This window comes from Phalacrocorax carbo, chromosome 8 (genome assembly GCF_963921805.1).
Source record: "Phalacrocorax carbo chromosome 8, bPhaCar2.1, whole genome shotgun sequence".
Taxonomy (NCBI): domain Eukaryota; kingdom Metazoa; phylum Chordata; class Aves; order Suliformes; family Phalacrocoracidae; genus Phalacrocorax; species Phalacrocorax carbo.
This window is the reverse complement of record NC_087520.1, coordinates 6285560-6309428: the sequence shown is the minus strand read 5'-3', so window position 1 is coordinate 6309428 and position 23869 is coordinate 6285560. Positions and strand designations below refer to the sequence as shown.

General features: G+C 43.0%; 1 protein-coding gene across 2 annotated transcripts in view; it reads left to right on the top strand.

Moving 5' to 3' along the window:
• The window catches only part of ADAMTS2 (ADAM metallopeptidase with thrombospondin type 1 motif 2), a 190089-nt gene that overhangs the window by 106090 nt on the left and 60130 nt on the right, over positions 1 to 23869 (top strand). For both annotated transcript variants that reach the window (XM_064458419.1, XM_064458420.1), the window contains one exon: positions 21709 to 21911. In XM_064458419.1, the coding sequence (XP_064314489.1) occupies positions 21709 to 21911 (203 nt within the window). The remainder of the gene's footprint in view (positions 1 to 21708; positions 21912 to 23869) is intronic.

Sequence of the window (23869 nt, the reverse complement as noted above, 5' to 3'; positions counted from 1 at the left end):
TACAGGGATGCACCTTGTCATGCTGTATGTCACCTCACTGCAGAAGACCCTCAGGTGGATCACTGAGCTGGGTTCAGGAGGTGTCAGGTCCAATGGACACCAGCTTACAAGGGCCAATCACCTGAATTACTCCTTGTTGCAGTTGCTGTTGCTTGTTTCTAGTATGGAAACCAGATGAGAAGAACATTTATTGAATGTGAGAGCTTCATTGTGTCACTGAATCTTACCCATTTGTAATAGATTGTGTGTGAATATGTTGCAGATAAAAATATACAATAAAACCTGCATGATTTATGGTTTTTTTTTCTTGATATGGGTAATAAACTCACTAGAAAACGTGGTTTAAATTACCCATAATATCCATTAATGGAGAGAGAAAGATGAGAAAGGTAACTCTCAAGCGTGTCTGAAGTCTTGTTGGGGCGATGGGGCTCCTGGGATGTGCAGGGAGGGTCCTCGGTGTCCTGCTTAACTTATAGATGCCCCAAAGCTGGGTGAGGGCAAGGCTGGAGACAGGTTCACAGGTGCCACAGGAGGTCTGGAAAGGCTGGTTTCTCTCTTTGGAACGCCCTGTGTTGCTCTCTCAAAGCAGAAGCCTCCTCTGACCCATGCTCGGCGGCACAGAGGCCCTAGGTGTGATGGTCTCCTGGCTGCTGGCAGCCTGTTCTTCTGAAAGGCCAGCTGATTAATGTGAAATTTGCTGTTATTTGATATACAGCATCTTCTAACAAAGTCCAAAGAAATATGCGATGAAAGGTTTATATGTAAGTAATTATAATGCTTCAGTATTCAGTGCAAGCAGAAATTAATATATGAGGTGAAAATGTCAAAATAAAAGGTCAGGAAAGTGAATTACAAAGAAAGTTGAACATTAGCTAAGAGGCAGTGTTTGTTGGCAGAAGCTCCCTCCAGTACAAAAAAGGTTAGGAAGAGGGCTTATAAAGACTGAACACACAATTAAAATTCTGTATCGGTTATCTTGAAGAGTCATGTTGCATAGTTAAACTAGGACAATTAATATAATGAAAAATTCATGTTTATAGCTTCTGGCTTTTGTCCAGGGATACTCTGTAAGCCAAAAGCGACCCTTTCCCTTAGAGGTGATTCCAAGAGCTCAACCCGGCATAGGTGGGGCGAGGGAAATCTGCTCAAAGAAAACACAGAATTCTTAAAATAATAGCCACCAACTATAAACACAACCAAAAAATGTTTAATAATAATGTTCTTCAGAATAAACCAAGCTATCCCTTTATATAAGGAGGGCAGCAATACAGCATTAAATAATGATTTAGTAGGGCTGAGAGTGGTGGAATCACCGTTTCTATTTTAGCAATAAGCAATAATAATAAATTGCATAGGAGAATGCTACAAAAAAGTATTGCAGGAAATGCACAATGATTGATTTTTCAGAATTAAACTGTTACAGACATATTGAATCAATGAGCTCTTTGTGCTTAAAGCTTCACCTACTCTGGCTGCTGAAATTGGAAATTTATGTTGTCAGAAAAATTCTAATAGCTAGAAATTGCTACGCTGATGTCTTTTAAAGTTAATCCACTTGCTTCCAGTATGAAACTGATTATTTTCTGGTTTTCATAAGTTGCCTCGTAGATTGAGTGAGTGGTCTGAATTGCTGGTTTTCCTTCCAGCAGAGATTTGCTGCTAAAGCTGTTGTCCTACTGTGTGTAGATTTCAAGGATTATTCATTCATTTACTTAATGTATTGTCCCAAATTACTTATGCAAAGTAATGAAATTTAATAGTGGAGTTATTGATCATTTTTGTTTTTGTAAATGTACTTTAAGAAGGCAGACTAAGTGAATCTTAACAAAATCTCAAGTTAAGTACTAAAAGGATTTCTGGTTTGGCAAGTTTCTGTAGGAAGTGTGCTCTAGACCTTACATAACCTGGCATGGATCAATGGCATCTGGTGATGCACTGACTTTTGGGGATGCTGCACTAGCAAAGTAGCCGTGTGTGGTATTCTGCTTGGAAGACCGAAAGTGACTCTTTCCCTCAGGTGCACAGAAACCTCTTGCACATAGTATTCACTTTTGTCCATCTTTATTGATAGCTGTACCCGAGTCTTCATTAATTTTTAACATAGATGCACTGTATGCAATGTAAGAAAATTATGTCTTCTAGCTAGATGATCTCAATAGGTCTTCTGGCTGCAGTGAGTCTGTATCCTGCCTCTGTAATGGAAGTGCTGCCCACAAACCACGGATGTCAATACCAAGTCTTGTCTGTGGTTTCACACCAGTTGCACATACAAGGTCCAAATCCAAATTGGATGTACCCATGCATTTACTGTGGTGTAATTCATTTATCTCACACAGAATTTCCTGTTCTCTAGACCACTGTGAATGACTAAGTATCCTTCTATTAGATCCATTGCTCCATAAAATATATAGTATCCCCTGATTTTTTCATCTATTTTAGGGAGGCAAAGTCTGGCCATGGGTATAACTCTCCTCCTCCCATTTTTCCATCATTTGCCTCTCGTCTCCTCCCCCAACATCCTAACCCTCTGCCCCACATTGGTGTCGTCATCCAACTGACCACCAGCAGCAGGGGTAAGAGCAGGTAGTTTCTTGAATTATTAAAACATTGGTTTCAGTTAAAAGCATAATTTTTTTTTTCTCTTCAGTTACTCCTGTGTTACATGAATGGGACAGCTGTGGTGAGACCTGGTGGGTTTTTATTTGCCTGACATTCCCTGGGCAAGGTTGCAATGAAGGAGTTTTTGACGGCGTGGCTCAGTTCTGGGTGTACTTCTCTTGTGAAAAATGACTTTGCGGGGATGACATTGTGGACTTCCATATGCATTGCTGTGGAAATGCTGCCAGATTTCATTGCGCTGTTAGGAATAGAGCATTTCTTTGAGTGCTGAGCTATGCAAAGTCGAGCTTGGATCACAAAATCAAGTTGATTTCTCTCCTGCTCACTCATCAGCAACAACAGAGTCTTGTACTCAGAATTTAGGTAACAATCATGTTGCATCTGTCCAAATACAACCCAGATGATTTTTCCATATGTATCTTGATCCTGGAGTAAAACAAAACCCCAGTGCTAATCATGAACAGAAATAGGTCAGCTACAAAATACAGCTAGAAACAAAGGCATGACTTAAAATATCTTTTAAAATCAGGCATGGGATAAGTGTAAATCCTAAATCTCCTTAGTTTTTTTGACAAGATTAATAAACCTGTGCCTCAAAGTACCTTGCTCACCTTCTTTGGATGTTCTATGCTCTGTGGCAGGCTCCTGGGGCCAAGGGTGCTGCTGCTGTTGTGTTACAACCCCAGAGATGTGGCTGTTGGCTGGAGGCTTGGAAAGTGTGGTTCAGTCTCTGCCCTTTGGCTGTTCCCAGTGCTACAAAATCACCATTTCCAGAGCAGTTCACCTCCAAGAGAAGGTGTTTCCTTTGAGTGCCAAGGCAGCCTCTGCTGAGCTCTGCCTGCCCCTCTGCCTTTGCAGAGCTGGGTGCGGTTGGTGGCTGCAGGATGCTCCTGCACCCACTCAGACTGGCAGTAGACTGAATGATTTAAGAGGAGGGGAGCAGTTTGGGAAGGGGAGTGGGCTCATTGAGGGTTGTTTTTTTTAAAGCTTTTTATGGAATTGGGAACATCTGAATCTAGAACTGCAACATAAAAAATTAATTATCAAATTATATTGCCTTTGACATGAGTCCCTTAGTTATAAAATCTGGAAATGAACCCATGTGTGTGCTCCTATTATTTAAATCGTAAGCAGAATCAATATTTCTGGGCTGCGTTCTCTTTTAGTAACTTAAATAATCCTTGCCATGATGAGATCTGTTTTGAACACACCTTCTTTAGATCTTACTCAGATGTTCATCACCACAATGTTTGAAAATCTTCTACTTCGGCTGCTGTAGTGAAGCACTCAGCATCTCAGGATCTCGATTTGGGGAGAGGCTCAGTGGCCAGTCTAAGAACTGATTTCTAGTTATTTATTTTTTGTGGGCTATCTTTCTGCAGATACAAAACTATTCTTGTCTTTTTCATTTTGCTTATCATTATTGCTGTTTAATGATAGATGATCCAAGGGAATACACAAAAGGAGGAAATCTTGGAAACGTCTCCTCAGGGTGCTGTGGAGAATGTATATGGGAACGCACAGTTTAATTAAGACTACCTGGCAGACAGTCAGGCAAGGGAGGTCATGCTTAAGTAATTTGCTGGAGTTGTTTGAGGATATAACTGCCACAAGAGATAAGGGGAAGTCGGTGGATGTGGTATATTTAAATTCTGAAGGAGGTTTCTGCATCCAGAATGAGTGTCCATGCTGTGGCCTGGCAGGAGAAGCACAGGACGGTGGCAGGGAGGGCACCGCATGCAGGACCAGGTCCACTGGGAAACAGAGCAGGAACAGCAATGATCCTGCTAATCTTATGTGCTAAATCCCACCTGTGTTACTGTTGCGCTGGGGAAGGTGCTGTATTGGAAGTAACGCATCATGAAGCGGGACAGCTGAGGCAAGAGAGAGCACCTGTGGACCTCAGTGGGAGAAGAGGGCACCAGTGGAAGCCACATGCGAGGGAGCCTGGAGACAAGGCCACCTGCTATCTGTGGCATGCTGCCTGCTCCCCTTCTGGCATCTGCTTGCCTGCCCCACACAAGAAGCTGGGTGTTTCTGTCTCTTCCTGGTGCCTAGGAGCTGGCCCTGCTCAGATCTGTCGGGGAAGGGACCTGGGCAATCCCACCTGCCTGGGACGTACGTGCGTGGCCAGGGAGGGACAGAGCCCTTCCTAAGCCTCTGCCTGCAGCTGGGTGGGGAGGGAAGGATGTGTGATGCATAGTGGGAATTAGCTATACTGTAAGTGGAAATCCTGGCTTCTCCCTATGCTGTGCATCAGTGGTATGCTCTGACCCGCTGTGTATAGGTGGCTGTACAGGAACACGCCAGGGCTCCCATGCTGAGAGCCAAGGGTCACTCCCGGTCAGAGCCAGTGTGATTAACTCACGTGTGTGTAGTGCAGCCAGCCAGGAAAATCCCCTCTCCATTGCAAACCAGGGAATGAAGCAAACAGACAGTGTAGACACACCATGGTATATATAAACTTTTTTCCAGGTGTTTGTGCTGCATATATATATGGAGTAGATTTAATCACACATAGCAGGGAACTGTATAAGAGCTATGCAGGAGGATTAACCTTGATTTGATGGGAACAATTTTTTTATTGCTTTTAAACAAATTGACAGGTTAGCGCTGGCTCCTTAGATGTGGCAGCACTCATGCTAAGTCTGAATGACAGAAGATTTGAGTGGTTTCAGCATTAAAACATCCAGAGAGGCTTTTCGCAGCCCCAGACCCAGTTGACATGATGCTAAGAAGCCCCCAACTTCCCAAATCTCAGAAAGGCTGCGAAGTTAAGCACAGTGTTCCTGAGCTTTGAGTTTAAACTTTTAAATCCTTACCTGCCAGGCAGTCAGAGTAGGCCTCTTCTGAAGCTGAATTACATTTAGCATGTGGTTTTATTAGATGAGACTTTTCTCAGCCATGTCAGGCATGAAAGACTGAGTATAAATAATGTGTTTAAAAGCTGCATAGAACCGCTGTGTGTGAAACAATGTGTTGCTCTGAAATTGCTGATTAGAGCTCCTGTTCATTTTGTTGTAGAAGACAGACATGTGCTCTGACAGTTTGTATTTTTTCTTCCTTTTCAGAATAGGAAATAGGAAATCCCGGTTGTTTCTCACATTTCTAATTGACATTCTGAAGAGGCACATTCAGTGCAGAGATGTGCTTGAACTACTGAATTTTATTGGGTTTTAGTTATGGCTAATAAAACCCATTTTCTGCACAGTTATTTAATTTGCATCTGTAATTGCTGCAGTTGTACGTAAATTAGACATGCAATCGGAAGCCTAATTCAGCTTGTCTGCTCCTTATGCTACATCCATAATTACAGAACTGTGCTAACTTCATGTTAGGAGGCAGAGATTTACAGAAGTTTGAGGAAGCAATTGGCTCCAGGGGAAAAAAAAGGCTGGTTGCTATCAGCTGTTTACATGATGGTTATACCAACTGCCCAGCCAGGACTGAAAACACCTCATGATAACACGGTGCCAGCACAGCAGTGGACACTCACTGCCCTGCAGAATTTATGGTCTAAGCAGATCTTGAATGAGCTTGAGCAGCAGCCACGCATCGTGGTGCAGAGGAAAGGCAGTGCGGACCCCAGCGCACACGTGGGCTGGCTGCAGCCCTGTGGTAGCTGCCCTGGTACAAGCTCAGTCCCTGCCTGGTTCTTCCTGGCCTCTTTCCCTTTCCTTCCAAGGTGCCAAGGGGAAGAGCTGGGAAGTGGAGGATGCTAGCTGGGATCTTGTACTCCTGTATTGGCTTCCTGCTTTCCCAGGGAGCAGTAAATCTGAGCAAACTCCATAAACTGTGAGTTGGTGTGACTGTACATGCACATTATTCCAGGATAATGTGTATGAGGAAAGCAGGAGTAGGAAAAAGGCTGCGCTGGTGCCAGCCTGGTTGTGATAAGCCTGCATACATGAAATGGCTCCATTTGGCCCTCTCAGCCTCATCATTGCCACCATGCTTGTCTGTTGTGGTGGTCCCTCCTCAGCATTTTTTGTCAGTCTTCCAAGACCTGTGACCCTGCCCCTTTGCAGAGGTGCTCCTGCTGTGCTCACCTCTGTTGGGAGCAGCAGTGAGGCTTCAGCCGGTGGCAGGACCGGCGGCCCTGGACACCAGCTTCAGGGGCAGGGTTTTAACGCTGCTCCTTCCTTTACAATTACCTGCCAATCCACCAGCTGCCTAGGTTTTGTAGAGGAAGCTTTCACCCCTAGCAGATGTTCAGTCAGCTCTACCCTGCATTACCCAGAGCCTGTGAAAGACAAGCTGCTTGTACAGGGGTGTGTGAAACCACCAGTGGTCAGCAGCCCCTACCCCAGGAGCTGGGCTTTGCTTCTTTGTCACTTGGTTCTCTATTCATTACCCTCTTCCTCCCAAATATGTGTTTTCAGACCCCTACACTTTTATGCCATCAGTGCCTCTTTTTTGCCTCTTCTCTTGCAGTTCTTCACCGGTGTTTCTATCTGTGGTCCAGCCCTTGGAAGCACATTGAATGTCTCTTCCCAAAGCCCTCTGGCTCCATCATCATATTCTACGTGTATCTGCCAAACAAAGCAAGTCTTCTCCCCAGATCCAAACAACCCTCTTCCCCCTCACAAACACATTTTGGCGTGAACCCTTTCCTTGCCCAGATGGTTATCTACAGAATTTGTTGGAGCTTTGCCATCACTTGTCTTTGGGGAAGGGTGTTGGTTTTCTGGAGGTTATTCTGAGTCGCAAGGAGAAGATGGAAATGTGGATTTGTTGAAGTTAAGCTGCTGATACCAGTGGGGCAGGATATTGCTCACAGGCCATGAGGCATGTTTTTGGCCTTGATAAGATAGATAACTGTAGGTAATGTCTGGATTGAGCTAGATCCAGGCCTGGAAGACTGGGAAACAAAGAGAGAGGAGCTGCCTATGCAGCTGGACAAGAAAGTACATTTTTTACCCTTTCTTTGCCTTGACTAATGGCAACAGAGGGTTTCTGCAACAGGCGTCAGTCTCCCTGGGTGAATTCAGGACATATCTGCAAGACCACATGCTGTACTCTATAGGATTTTTTATTTCATCTTTTCACACAGAAGTTCAATTGGTTGCCTTAGTTTCTCTGTTGTGAGACTTCAAATGGACCTGAAGTTTGTGACGTTAAGAAATAATCCTAGCAGGTTAATGCTTCAGGCATTTTGTTCTTCTCTGACTTTCTTCATACTTTAGGTCATCCAAATACTGATGTTCTCTTTTGCCTCCCAGAGCATTACTTGGCTTTCCAGATAAGTTTTTTTAAACATAATTTTAGTGGAATTGTCTGAAAATATTCAGCCCCCCAAACATAAAAACCCCAGTGTGGAGCTCACAGCTACAGCTCGGTCAGAAGAGGTAGCTGAAACTCATGTGATGTGCAACGGCTGCTGCACTAATTTCATATGGCAGTTTGACACTCCTGCTTTGTGGTTTCACCTTTGAAAGGTTTTTCCCTTTGCTAGGTGCTTGGCTTCTATTCTTTTCATATTGTGATTTTTTTTTTCATTGTGGTGGTATTTTTTTGGTGTGGGTTTTTTTTCCCCCACAGCAGGTTGCTCAGAATCGGTATTTCCTGATTTTCAGCAAGGCTGAGAAACATTTGAATAACTTGGATAACAGTCTCCCATTCAAATGGCCTTGTGGGTCAAGAGGTAGGTAGTAGCTAAAAGCTAGACAGTGTCTGAAAAAAAACAAACTCTTGGGCTGGAGGGTTGAGGATCTCCCTCATATTGCCTGGTTGTGTTGAACGCCCTCCCGCAGATTCCAGTCCTTAGGCAAGGTGCAGCCCGTTGGCTCTTTCTGTGAACGAACTCCTTTAATGCATGTTATACTTCATGGCATGGACTAACTTTGCAATATTTGCAACTTCACAAGCTAGAGCTGGCTTCTATCGTTGGAAGATAAACACCCCCAGCTGCTTGCACGGTTGCATGTCCTCCTCTCCTCCTCTCTGCTATAGCCTGAGCTGGTTGGGCACTTTCATATTGTGGAATATATGTTCACTGAAAAGAAACATGAGTCCTTGCTCCATTATTTTTTTTTTACCCCTCAAAAAGCCTGTGGTTCAATTTGAAAATCATTTAAAAAAAAATCAAAACTTGGTTTTGGTGAACCAGTTATTCAGCAAAATATGAGTTGCCCAGCTGCACTGCAGTGTTTCAGACTAAGGCACCTTGGACTAAAACCAGAATGTAAGAAACGTTTCTGAATGCTTCAGAAATTTTAGAGAAGATTAGCCAGAAATAGATGGGAAAGAGTGAAAAAGTAGTAAATTAAAATTCTCTGATCCTAAGAGAAATATAGGAAAGGTCAAGTGGAAGACTTTTCACCAAAGGCAGCCTGGAGCTCAGATGAAGATAAGCTGGTGAACCAGGCAACGAGAGCACCTAGATACCACCAACCCACTGCTTTCCTTTGAAGCTCAGTGGGACAGTAGCAGCTACTGATATCATTTTTCTAATAAGGTTGAAACTAGTGAGGAAGTGATGGATATTGGTTAGTGCCAGCTTCAATAAATACATGTCCAACTCCCACACTGCAGAAGATCTTGCAGAGTCCTGCAAGTCCAAAATCATTGTTGGGGACTCATGGGGGCTTCCAGGGCACCAAAGCCAAGCGGAGTCTTTATTGACTGTGGTACTTTTGTGCCTTTTTCGTATTGCATAATTGAATAGCACTGTTGTCAGACAAGTAGATGCTGTTTTGTCTGACTTTAAATACATTACTTTTCAGCACTGATTTATGGTCTCAGATCTGAGTGGACAGGTACTATAGGTGGACTGAAGGAGACTGTATTTGTGGTACTCGTGTTGCTGAGGAGACAGATAGCTCTACAATAATCTGTTGAAGAGACCCTGACACCCAAAATGTGCCTTCTTCAGCTACCAAAAGATATTACTTTTCCCTGCAGCCTTGCTTCCCCCATGCTACAAGATGTTACTTTATTTCTTTAAAGTGAGTTCAGTTGGTGTTTAGCTTTGCTGTCTAGCTTTTGCAGACTTCTCGTCTTTTTGGGGTAATGGGAAAATATGAAGAATTTATCTTTGAACAACTGAAGGAGTAATATTCTCTTGCTCAGCAAGAACTGAAAGAGGATAGAGTCTGTTCTGACTTCAGATGAGGGGACCATGTTATTCCTTCTGTTAGCACAGTATGTGTTAATAATTAATATTTTCACTGTTTGCATGATCAGTATTTTTATCTAAACATTTAGGGTTTTGGAATAATAAAGAAGATGGATATACTTGTGGATAGCTTTTTACCTTTTGGTTTCTAAAATGAAACATAAACTATGGTGTTATAGCCAATGATTTGTGGAATTTTTTTGTATTTGTTCCATTTCTTCCTATGGTCATTGTTTAACTGATTACAGGCCTTTTTAGAATCAAGCAAATTAGGAGCGGCTTGGTTAGCCCATTCTATAACTCATTGCAGAAACCTGGATCTTGAGTGACTCCAGTTTTACCAGTTTTAGACAGAATGTGTTAATTTATGTGAGCAGAGCTCTCAGCTGACTTCTTGATTACGCTAGCAACTGCATTGTAAGGCAGTTTGAGAGGGTTTTTTTTTGTGTTGGCTTTGTCATTTCCCATTTACTCTGCAAAAGTAACAGGCTAGAGGCTAAATGGTCTTTATACGCTGTTCCAGTTCAGAAGGCAGAAACTACTTGAAGCTTTGGAGCAACTGTCTGGTTTTACCCATAACACCTTCTACTGTTTCTCTAACAGCCATTGAGTTGTCTAGCCTTTTTAGCATTAGTTTGGGTTAGCACCATTTAAAGAGAATTTAATTTTGAAAAAACTGAATATCTCAATTTGCTGTTTTTTCTGAGTTTCCCAATAAGTTTGGCTCCTTTTAAAAACATTTCTAATAGAAATGTCAGCTAACAAGTCAGTTGTCCACCAACCCTCCAACCACCGTTATACCTTGTTAAAATATGGAGTTCTTTTATCTTGACAATTATTATGTGTGTGGTACCTGTATATAGGTGTACCTTTATATGTGTGCACATACATACCTGTAAAAGGCTTCCCAGTCCTTCTTACTGGACATTGTGCATTTGCTTTCCAAAGTCTGATTTCATTCTCTGTAGTAAGAGCAGAGTAGTCATTAATACTAAAGCAATTTTATAACGCTCTGCAGAGTGAATACAAATGCAATTTCTGACCACTTTAAGCCTTATTTACACAGACAAAGATGATACTGCTTTAATTCAGGAGATAAATTCCTTGCTACATAATTCTTGAAAGGCTTTGATTTTGAGGTGCGGTGCGTCTGATTTGTCCCTATAGGAGAGTTCTCTATCACCTGCCAAGGAGCATTACATCCTACCAGCGACATCTCATTTAGTAGACAGACGACCTCAGTTTGATTAGGCTGGAAGCCAGTCTGAAGGACAAGTCAGTGCTGAGTACAGCTTGCTTATCAATAATACCTGAATAACGCAACAAAAATACAGAGGTCCTGAAATTATGATCATTCCTTTGGAGGAAGGGGGATAGATGGTGGAAAGAGGCAAATGGAAACTCTTTTTAGTCCTGGCACTTGCAATTGAGTTGGGTGAAATTTTTTATTGGTGATAAAAGGTACTGAATTTTCACTGAACTTCACACAGATAAAGAAAGAAAAAACCCCCAAAAGTTGAAGTTTTTCATGGCACTGGGTTTGAAACAAACTATTTCCCTTCTTTCCTTTGAAGTATCTTATATTTTAAACAATTCTCTGAACTGAGACTCGAAGTGCTTGATTTCATATGAAATGAGTAAAATGTGATTTCAGAACAAATCAGAAATGTTTTGTTTGTTTTTTTCACTTTAAACAAATTTCAGTATTCAAGACCATTTGACCCAGAAGGAATGAAAAATATCTCGGACCTGCCAGAAAACTAAACAACTGCATGTTGACCTGCCTCTAATCCCTCCAAAGCCCACAGATATTAATGCTAAATTTATCTTGAGAAAGAAACATTAAAGCCCTGCCCGTGTGCGCTGGGGAGATGGATTGCCTTGCAAACCTAGGCTCTCATCCCTGTGCTCCCTGAGCTCGGGGGCTGTTCACAGGCTGCAGCTCTCAGGGCTGGGGAGCGGGAGCGGGGAGCAAGTCCTGGCTTCACCTTCCTAGGGGCAGTAGGGAACTGCAACAGGAAGTCCAACCATGATTTATTTTTACTTTCCTCTTTTGCATTTGTGTTTTTCCAACTTCTGCCTCTTGATTTGCCTTTTCCCCAGAGGGTTTTGGTATCCATGCATCCATCCAGCTTCTTTCCTTCCTCCCTTCCTTCCCCCTCCCTCCATCCCTGGTACATGCTCATGAGAAGTGCTGCATTTTGGAAGCATCTTTTCTCAGCTGTTGTCTTTGGGACTCTGCTCCCACCCACACACTGCAATAGGAAGGGCAGTGTTTAGCAGTTTGCCTTCTGTAGGGCCTGACAGATTCAGAGCTCTTGTACAAATGACAAAAGAAGCCTTTGCCCTTGATTTTGAAATGCCTCGGGAATAAACCTCGTGCGCTTTCACTGGAGCAGAGACTGGTTCTCTTTCAGAGTTTTTTACTGTCATTTTGAAGTTTAAGAAATTCCTGTGTTCTCCAAGTTAGCTTTGTCTTTCTTACAGTCTCTAATCACTTGCAGCTGTTTTGGTTATTGCAGAAAGTCCAAGCAGATTTAGCAACAAGGATATTTTCAAAACATAGGTAAAACTATAACTCCTTCTTGCTCTGATTCAAATCCTGCCAGTGTAAGTAGCCAAGGCATCGTGCATCACATTGCCTGTGTTCAGACTGCCTGGATTATGTTTTCTTCTTGTAGAACTCAAATTAATTTTTTTTTTTTCCCCTGACTGACTGCTGATTTCTGGTGTAATATTCTGAGATGTACAAGTTGGTTGAACTTATATGTAGTTCAAATTACACACATTTTTCACCCTAGAATTTGGAAACTTTCTTCCTATGCTTTTCTTCACAAGGTGAAATGAGCAGTCCATTTACTTTGTGTAATTAAAAGATCATTATGATTATATAGAACAGGGGCTGTTTGCACTGTCGTTTATTTACACTGATGAGATTTATACTATGTCCGTTATACTTGACATTGAAAACATTTAATTGGATTATTTACAACTTTTTGAGACTTTATATCTGACAAAAGAGCTCCCTTTTTAACAGGATGGAATCATTCCGCTTTGAAATGTTACCAAAAGGCAAACATTTGTTGTTCTGTAGTTACGGCTAAAAAACATTGGAAAGATGCATATTTCCTTCAGCCATTATTTTTCAGCAGTATTTCCACTGATGTATGGTTATTGTATGTATTTGTCTTTTCTCTGTCTTGTCACTCTCCCTGTCCTGGCTAGGAATTTTTTTTTTTACCTGTGTGGTTTTTAATGTTTGTTTGTTAGACTGTAATTAAACTTAATTTGCCCTTCTTGTGGTATAGTTAGCTTATGGAAAGACCACTTCCATCCCCAGTAACCTGTTGTTATTCAGGTCCTGTACCAAGGTTTGGCATTTCATTCTGTTAAAAATGCAAGTGGGATTGTTAGACATGTCACCTACAAAGCCAGGGGTCAGCTAGGCAGCTTACTTAATGTGCTAAATTGCTGTTATTTAATCATGCCTGGAATATGGATTGGACGTTTGAGTATCTCAGTGGCAGACTTGGACCCAAATAGCCCATGAACACTTCGTTAAAGCCTGGCTGGGGAAGGTAAGTTCTGGGTCAGATCCTGATTCCTTGCTCAGAGGGAAGCAAGAAGGCTCTGTGTTTGGGACTTCAGGTGGGATCTCTGGGGCTTGTAGAGCTTCACGGAGCCGTGTCTCTACACCGAGCACCTGTGTGGGGACATGGTTGAACTCTGTGGTTTCATTTGCAGCTCATGCATAATTAATTAGATCAAGAGCACTGAGCTGCCTTTGTAGCTCTACACGAGTCATGTCAAGTAAAGCCCACTTTGCATGGGTGCACATGTGTGCTTGAGGGCTCGTAAGGGATGGAGGCCTTGTCCTGGGCCAACTGTGGGCTCTGGAAACTGGTGGGATGTGGTATATCAGGCAACATCTTTTGCAAGTCACAGGCTTTGCAATACAAGCTAGTTTACAATGACTTGCCAAAATACTTGCAAAATAAGCATTTCCCAGATGCAATCAATTCAGTCAGAGAAACTTAGAAGTTGGCCCACAAATTAATTTTCTACAGAGTAGCTTTTTTTGCCCCCTTTTAAGCACTGAGTTAAAAACATCTTATTCGTTACTTGGTGCTAAATTGTGAAACCAGTGTTTGCATTAGTAAGGTTGATAGCTGAAAATTTTCCAAAGGATAAATTTTGCTGTTAGAAAAACTTTCTGTTCAGTTCTCAGAAAGCTCCACTTCAACCAGGTCACACAGATTGGTTTGCCTGGCTGGTTTGCCATTCCTTTCATTTAATTTTTGACTATTATGTCGTAATATGAAAGTTAAAATTGTAGCACAATATGTTCACCATTTTGGGAAAAAAAAAAGTTTTAGCCCAAGGTATTCTATTACCTCGCTCTCACTTAATCTTTTAACAGTGCAATTATCTCTCATCTTTATGTTATTCATTGTGTGACTGTGGCCCTGATGAGATCAATTTAGTTTTCAACTTTTCTTTTTAGTATTGTAATACCTTTTCTCTTTGTTGTGACATGCCAGAAAATATCTCCTTGGCAACATCTAGCTGTGGTTATTCTTAGTGCCTCTCACCTGGCCGTTTGCCATGGCGTCCACCTGGCCATTGTCACTGCGCTAATTGGTTTATCCTTCGGAAAAGACAAAATTTTTTTCAGTTTTGAAAGTTCTCCTCTATTTTGCCACTTCGGTAGGTTTCAACTTCATTATTCTTTATAACTCTGACTCAGGCAGGTACTTGAGCGTGTCCTGAGTTTTAAAGTCACTGTGCTGTTGCATAGGTGGCAGGAAAGAAAGGGAATGAAGGGTGGTTGAGCCTGTGCGTTTGCAAAAATGTGCATTCATTCTGCAAATATGGGACAATTGTTCTGTCCCGAGAATTTTACAAGAATTGCTTTATAAAGGCCCAAATTTACAGTATTTGAAACTGTTAAATACTTTGAAGTCCTCCCTGCTGCAGAGAAAGGGCTCAGCAGTCAGCTCAGGTGTTTGTCTGCTCCTGCCTCGACCAGATCATTCCAGCAGGAGTACAGATATCTGCTGGCCTTTTGGCAGCTGGAGTCTGAGACCTATTTTTGAGAGCCCAACCCAGCTTACCCTGATACTCGTGGCAAACTTCCCCTGGACAGATGAAAGGTGGAGCAGGCTCTGCGTTAAAATGTGATTTGGCTAGAAGCGGCATTACTGTAAATTAAGAGGCAGGGAGCTCGTAATGAGATCATATGGTTAGCAAGGCATGCGGCCCAAAAGTTTCCTTTTAAATTACTGCTTCTTTGCAAATAAGGGCAGGACAATGATTCGTAACCTTGGTGAGGACACCTGGTGCATGTCTGGTCTTTAGACTACTAGTGTGGTCTTGCTTTTGGTTTATATAAAAAAGTGGAAGAAGAGGAATTTGAACACACACCCAAAGAGAGTTCTGCTGCAGTAATTGCTCTTGGTTAAGGATTTACCAAGTAGAAGCTGCTGTGTTAACCTGTGATTCAAGAAATCACAAGAATACTATGAAAATTGAGCTCCAAATTAAAGCTGTGTTGAGGCAGTGTCCTCCTGGGGATGCCTTTTGAGCAGGGCTAACTTTGTATCATGTACCCAGTGCACTGTGTGTGATTTGCTTCTCTTGTTCAGACCATTTTCAATTTGCTTTCACCTCACAGGAGCTCTCCTCCATTTTAATTCACCTTGCTGGATTTACCCAGTTTTCTTATGAATGATCTATAGCAGAAGGGTCCAAATGTAGACTGTACTATGGGAAAAGGATTTATAAATTATGAAAGACCAGTGTGGCTGAGCAGGATGGTTAAGGGGGAGAAGAAAGACAAGTAGAGGACATTTGGAAAACAAAACAGAAAGCAAAGACGAAGGTGAGCAGGGCTGTAAAACCAGCAGGAAAAACATTGGGGAAAAGAAAAAAATCAGAGAAACTATTGATTAGCAAATGGACAAAACACATCACGATTGTTTGCAACTGGAACAAATAACAAAACCCCAAACTGAGGAACTTAAAAATGGGAGAAAAAATCGCCAGGGGATAAAAAGCAAGATCTGTTGACTGTTCATTGTTGCCTTCACCCTCCATGAGTTGGTCTTCAATTTACCATGGAAGACAAATGAGGATTTTGGAAGAATACATGAACAGGGTAACTGGGGGCTAACTGGGGAGTCAGTCGATCACAGAGGACTGACACGACAGAAGCCTACAGCATATGAGTGCCCGGGAGCATTACAGAAAGATGACTTGTGATTTAAAGTGCATTTCCCAAAAGAGCAGTTCTTTGTCAAGCTGTCGAGGGCGTTTGGTACTTTTCCAGAGGTGCAGATGTACTTGAGCAGTGGGAAGCTGAGAGCTAAAGCAAGTCCACCCTGCCTCCTTCTGCTTCCCTACTACACAGCCTGTTCCTCCTGCGTCTGCAGCACCAAGTGATGGATGGCCTCACGCCTATGCTGTGATCACAAGTGCCCGGCTCGGAGTGGCCTTGCCACCAGCTGCAGTGCAGCTGAGCAGGGGTGGGTGCCCTGTGCTTCTGCACCGTTGCAGCACTGCACACGCATATATGCTTGCCACCGCTACAGAATGGGCTCCAGCTGTGCCTTCAGTGGTGTTCAGTCTGGGTCACTGGGGTTAAAAGGAAAAAAAAAACCAAACACAACAGAAAAGCTGGTGGTTTGCAGCAAACCACATGAAGGAATGGAAAGCCAGGAGTCCCTTCAGGAGTGTGTCCCAGGAATGGAGATCAGCAGCAAAACAGTGTGTCAGAAGTGCTGATCCTTATGAGGCTGCAGAGAAAGTGCTCAGCAGTCAGCTCAGGTGTTTGTCTGCTCCTGCCATGACAGATGAAGTGTCCGCAAAAGCAAACAAGCTGCATTTGAAATGGTGGCTGGCTGGTCTGAATGCTGCACACTCCTGTTTGAAAAGAAATTCCAGTCAGTTGCTGTGCTGACAAGCCTCAGATGATGGCTGTGAACGTGACATGCAGTTCAGTCTCCCAGCTGCCTGTCCTGGTCTCTGCTCTGGGCTTGCCAGAAGGTCCCCTTCCCCCTGACAGAAAGATGAGGTAAAAATTAGAAACTGCTTTATTAGGACAATAATGCTGCTGTGAGATTGGGGGACCCTAAAGCTGGTACTGTTAAAGCGCAGTGGATTCATAAGGGGCTCTTTAAGAACTGTAGGTGCAGCCATATTTCCTTGAGCCTTTTTGGAGGGGATCATAAAAAAACAAAACAGGATCACAAGCCAGCAACTGTGCTTTTGGTGGATGTCCTAAAGGGAGTGACAGAAACCACAGGGAGAGGCAGTTTTCGCGGCAGGCAGCGTGTTCATGCTTCAGTAACTCATAGCATCTGTTTGTGCTTTGCCTGCCATGATGGGTGAGGCAGAATCAGGAGATGTCATGTAATTAGATTTCTGTAAAGCACATGATATCAACGATTAATAAGCAAAGCAGAAAATTCCTGGAAAATAAGGTGTTGTCAGACATCCCAAACTGTCACAGATGGAGAATTTTTCTGAAGACCTGCAAAGGCAAAACTGATGTTTGTGTCAATGTGAATTTTCCCTGTCCTAGAGGTGGGGGTTGGAGGCAGGCTGCATGGTGCTGCCATGGTACTGGGTGGTCAGACCTCTAGTCCCAGCAGATGTGGAAGCTCACACAGAGCCCAGATACAAAAAGTAAAATACCAGATTGAAAAGTGGAAGAGTTTAGGTAAAAGATTGGGATATTGCACATTGCGCAGGAGAAGGGAGCAGAGGAGAGGGATCTTGTGTGATGTATAATGCTGTAAGCAATTTGCACCTGCGCGGTATAAAGACCTGTCCTCTTCAGGTTAAATGTACTCTACATATATTAATGCATCATTGGGGCTGTCACAGCTGGGGACGTTGTCTGGTTCTTGAGTCAGCAAACAATGAGGACTTTGCTGCCTAGGAGCGTTAAGGATCGCTTGCCTGCATTAACTGCAAACAAATATGGAGGGCACCCAAAACCCCCCCAGGCTGCAGCATCAAGCGGGATTGTGCACACGCTTTTTTCCCTTGGCAGTTTTGCTGCCCAGCTCTCGGCTGCCTTCTGCATCTCCCAGCACCGCGGGGGAAGTCTGTGGCAGAGGCAGGAGCACAAGCCAGGCTGCCTCCCGCCTGGTTTTAGGCTTAAGCCAGAAGCACAAGTTTCCTTTCTATCAACAACTTGGGCACTTTCTGTTCCTTCACTGGAAGATGGTCTGCAGTGTTAGGAGAGGATTACTGAAATATCACTGAGTTTTTAGCTGGCATTAGAAAAAAGAGGGGTTTTGAGGGATTTTTGGGTGAAGTGTTACAGTGCTGCCTTCCTTTTGATTTATTCTGGATTAGCAGCACAAGAGAGGAATACAACCTTGTCTCTCAGTGGTTAATTTTCACAAATGTGAATTTTTCCTAGTGGGACCAAAGAGAAGGTTTCAACACAGGCTATTGTTAGCCCCTGCGAATGCCAACTGTCTGCTCCTGGGAGATGAAGGACAAAGTTGGCACCAATAATTAGTGGCTGATGCACTGATCTGGCAAAAGTTGCTGAAGATGAACATCAGATGGAGAGGTCTTGCGATGATTTAGTAAAACACAGTGCAGATTGAGATGACTTCTGGGGTGTTATTGTGCAAAGTGCAGGGATGATCAGAGGGAAGGTAACATGGAAAATGGGAAGGAGGAGTTTGGTGCCTTATTTAGTTCTTCAAGTTTTTCTCTTGAGCTTTTCTACCATTGTTAGCAGTAAAATGATACAACAAAGTTACTAAGGAAAGTGGAGATGCCAAAACATGACAAATTTCTCATTTACTACAGGATGCAACTTTGTTTCACTTCCTCTTTGGTAAGATACAGGTATTAATTTGGTTTGGACGTAACTGTGATTTAAGAGCAAATCCAACATGGGAATAACACAGCATGGGCCAGCAAATCCGAGAATTCATAATGCAAGAGATTGAGAGGCAGAGCAGCAACAGAGGAGGAGTCCGTGCGATGTGTGGTCAGGCCATGTGTGGAGGCATCCCTCCCTGTCCCAGGAGAGCCTCCCGGGAAAGGACACTTGGTGGGAAGTTGGGATATGAATCAAAAATCTTGCAGCTACTGTTGTAAATGTTTTGAGCTGTGCTGCTGGTCTTGGGATTATTCCAGCACCAGCTGGAGCCGGTGCAGCTTGCTTTCTGCTGGGAAGCACATTGGGTCGGTGCCTCAGAGGTACCAGATCCCACTGGGCACGTTGTCTTGAGGGGGTAACACTCAAGGGGTGAAAGTAAATGTGGGTGTGGGGAATTTTTATGCTCCAAGCAAAATTTAAAGGAGTTGGTTGGCACCCACTGGCGGTGAGATGACTCTCAGGGAACTGCCTGATAACTTTCCTCAGGAGCTGGCAGGACTGTAAGGGTTATAGTGTGACAGTGATGAAGTAAGGAGCAGAGAGGGAGGACAGGCAGTCTTCACTGCAGGATGGTAAATGCAGGATGGTAGGATCACATTTTGCCTCTGGCTGATTTACTCACAGCAGGAATAAAGATACCGCACTAGGAGTTAGCTTGACTTTGACACAGAAGGGAAAGAAATTAAAGTACAAAAGCTCTAGATACCTTGACAGCCAACCACCCACCGAAATAACAGCACCCACAGCCAGCAGAGCTGCCTGTCTGCAGCCACAGCGCAGGGTTCAAGCTCTCCCCATCTGCCCAGCACCGTTGTTCTGCAAAACCAGGTCTGATAGCTTTGGCCTGGCTGCTCATTACTGTAGGTTTTGGTGAGCAGCAGAGAAACTACACAACCTGCAGCCCCTGCCAGCCTAGTCTTACTTTTCTAGAGAGCTTTTAAGATTTATGGTCAAATTTTACAGTAACTGTGATCTGCCTTATAGATCATGAATGTATGATTGCCCCACAATCCCATAGCAAATCGCCTGACACCGCTGTGATAGCTAGGTAATTACTCCTGGGTGCTAGCAAGTATTAACACTGAAGTTTTCCTGGTGGAGTAAACCATGAGGTAGGGCTGGAGCTGGCTGCTTGGCAGGTTTTGAGCTGTGATAAAGAGCTGTCTCTATTGCTGCAAGGCCAGACCCATTCCCCCTCCACAGTAAACCTGAGAGTGACAGCTGGGCTCTGCATGAAGAGTGAATTTTCATGCTGAATCATGGATTCTGATCAGGCTAATTTTAAATCCTTGCAGCCCCAGAAGCAGAAGCTGCTGGAAGCCTTGAGGCTTGTAATGAGAACATGGTGGTTGTGCTTATTAACTGATTTAATGCTGCCCTCCCAGGGGAAGGACATTGTGGCTCCATGGGGATGTAGAACCACTGCGTGGAGCCCTCTGTCTGTCTGGTGAGTGAGGGGAGTGCTGCCAGTGCAGTGCGGTGGCCTGCACTTATGGGTCTCATGGCAAGCACGTCCTTGAAGCTTGGTGGAGAAAAGGTAAGAAGCTGCTCAGGCAAATGTGTCTTTTGGGGGCTGTCCTTTGACTGGAGGCCTCTTCAAGGAGGCGCAAAGACAAGGATCTCGCCACACAGGGCACAGCCTGAAGCACGGGGAGCGGTGCAGTGTGGGCCAGGGAGGCCCGGTGTGTGTCCCTCCTGGCAGCCAGAGGCTGTACAGGTCAGTACGTTGCTGTCATGACAGCGGGGAGCTGCGGGGGGCTCTGCTCAGGCTGCACATTGCCCAGGACCTGCTGAAATGGCAGCCCAAGGCAGTGGTCTTAAGGCAAGAGCACAGACGTTCTTGTAATGAGCCCAGTGACCTGGGGACTCATTCATCCCTTCCCAAGCAGCCAGTTTTGATGTGAAAACTTCAATAAATGAAGATGGAGAATCCACTTTTGTAACATTTCCAAGAGTTGTTTCTTTCTGCTTTGAAGGTGTTGGCTTTAGCTTCCTCCCTTTGCTTCCTATTATGTTTCTGTGAACTAAGCACTGGGAGCCTTTAATCAATCCAGAGCACGCTTGCTGCCTTTCTTCGCCTCTCTGAGAAACTCGTTTCTTGACATTCTCTGAAATCAAGAGGTTCTTGGTGGGGCTTCCAGGGCTCTTGTAATGCAAATGGTAATAATGATATTAATGGTAATCATTGTCACTCTATAGGGTCAAATGTCAAGATTCCATATTTTCATGTTAATTTTTGGTAGGTAGTTGCCACATTAACTGCATCCTGTCCAGTCAGACAACGCGCTTTTCATATCACAGGGACTATTAGAAATCGTTAGTAATAAAGTTGGCTACTGTTGTGCCCAATGGATTGGTCTTTGACATACCATAATGCAAAATGACATGGCAAATTGGGAATGAAGGATGAAAAGCTGTTAAAAAAATTGCAAACATAGCTATAAGTGAATTAATTTCATATCTAAAATGTCTTCCTGAGCTGTAACAATAAAGAGGATCCATGTCGCTACTGTTGAATTGCCTGTGTGTATCTGGGAGAGGAGTCAATGTGCTGAAGCAGGAGGGGTTGGTTTGTTCCTACCTGCCTGGATAGAAAAAGGTGAAATTGGCAACTGCACTTGCCCTGAAGTAGGATTCAGTGGGCAGGAAGATCAGATTTTGAAGCATGGTGTCTATCTTTAATTGTTCTGAAATGGAGGGTATCCTTGGTAGCACAAGACCCCTGAACGATATATCTTTGTTACAAGTACTTTTAAGCAACAAGTATTTCACTGCAAACAGCTCCATTCTTCTCATCAAGACGTTGGTATGCCTTGCGCTCCTTTTGGCCTTGTATTTATTATGCAATATTACTTTGTAGAATATATTGCTTTTACTTTGCAAAGTAAAAACCTTTTGGGTCAGATTTCTCTCTGATTTAGGTCATTTTTAATTGACATTAAGTGAAACTAATGCTGTTATATAACACACAGAACATAAAAAATGCTGCTACTTCAAATTTATACCAGACCTGAGCCTGAACCTCTCTTGGTTGATAACTCGTTTTTCTGTTTGATTTCAGCGGCTAACCTCACTAATTTGGACAGTCTCAACAGCGCATTGAGCTTTATTGAAGACCGGGTGCATAGATCGAGGCAGCGCTATCGAAGGCATGCAACGGAGGATGATTACAACATTGAAGTCCTTCTAGGGGTTGATGACTCAGTTGTTCAATTCCACGGGAAAGAACATGTTCAGAAGTACCTGCTGACCCTGATGAATATTGTGAGTACAACCCTGCTAACTGCGCTGTGGGAAGGCATTGAAAGGACAGTGAATGTAGGATGGTTCAGCCATTTGAATAAGATACAATAGATTTTTCTCATGGCAGGAGATAAAATAACTCTAGGAAGAAAATCCAGGCCACTTTCAGAAAAGCCAAAAGGGGAGAAGGAAAAGAAGAAAATGGGCCAAGGAAGAAGCTGACTGTGGGACTCTTAAAGTGTTCAAAGTCCTGCTTATGTGCTTTGGTGAATGGGGGCACAGGGGCAATGGCTCAGGTTCTTGGAAGTAATTATGTTTTAGCCGTATATTCCCTTAACCTAAGCTCCCTGCTGAAAATCATGGTTGGGAGAACTGTCTTCATATAAGGTTCTATTAGAAACTTCACTGGGCTTATACACTTTCAAAACTACTCAGTTAAATTCTTTGATTCCTCAACAGCCACTTTAGGTCCCAAGCCACCTACCTATTCCTTGTTCACCCTCCAGTAAAATGTTATGCAGTATCTCACTGAACTTTCTTAAATTGATTTAGTATTTAGTCCGTGACTGACATCTTAGTGAAATATTTAATCTTCAGAACCATAGTCTGTGCAACAGACTATACAGTGTCGTAGCGATGAAAGGAGGCACTAGAGAATATTGTATTTGAAAGAATGATTTTTTCTTTCTAAATATCAGCGCAGCAGACATGACAGACCTCTAGTACTCCAGTCAGTAAGCAAGGACTCTATTTCATGGGAAAAGAATCAAGTTTTGAAAAATCTTATCTAGATGATCAAGATCAAAATCAAAATATGTTTTATTCTTCTGGCCAAAAAATGGAAGTGAGTGGTAGCCCCCTTCATAAGCAACTCATTTGGGCATGACTTTGTTCCTTCTCATTCTCAACTGGAACAGCAGCCTATTCTTTATAAAACACTTTTGTAAAAACTTTAGGTTCAGTGAATATGTGTTCGTAGTGAAATATTGTTGAGTAAAAAATTGTAGGTCTGCTCTGTTTTTGACAAATACACTATGACTGCTGAAGTTTATAGTCATGTCAAGAGGATGAGTGTCTGTAGGTGACTTCTTGGCATTACAAAACATAGAGGCAGCTATATGGATAGAAGTCCAAGCTATTGGGTACATTTGCCTCAGATGTATTTCTTCCAAGATATATTTTTTTAATTATGAAGCTTGGTTTTTTCTTTCTTTATTACATTCTTTTAACAATGTGTAGAATGTCACTGTTTTTCACTTTAAATGAGAGGTGGAACACAATTTAAGAAACCTCTTGTGTAATATAAATTCAGTTGCACTGACTTTTTGTAACAGTATTGTAAATAGTTAACAACCTGCACTAACGTTAGAGTTATAGGGTACTTAGTGTCTGCTCTCATGGCTGTAAATACATATATTCTAACAGAAATGACATAGTGAATTTCATTTATTTGTGTGGTTTGTTTCCTCTGAGGCTTAAAACAAAGTCTCCAGTGGAACAGATGGTTTTATACATCTCTAAATTAACAAGCCAAACAGGCCAAACCAGGAATGTGGCAAACAGGCTGCAATAGATTAAACGGGACTCTTTACTTATCATGTCACTTAAATCTATTTTTAAGAATTAAAATATACAGTAGTGGTAAAAAAGGCATGAATGTTCCAGCTCTGGAATATACTTTTTCCTAATTTTAGCAAACCATGCAACACACAAATTGTAAGAAATAACAACTCTTAAGCATGCTGTCTCTGCAAGTGGTTTAGAAAGTGCAGCCTCTGTAACTGTACCCACAGGGCTGTAGCAGCTCTTGGCATAGGCAGTAGTTGTTCTGTTGGGAGATCTGAGCTACCATCATGTCTTTTGGGGACTGAGGATGAGTCCCTTGCCTTCGGTCCAAATATGAAGAGCTGTTTGAAATCCACAAGGCATCTCATGGAGGCTCTGGATAGTCTTTGGCAGTCATCAGTGTTGTCATGTTC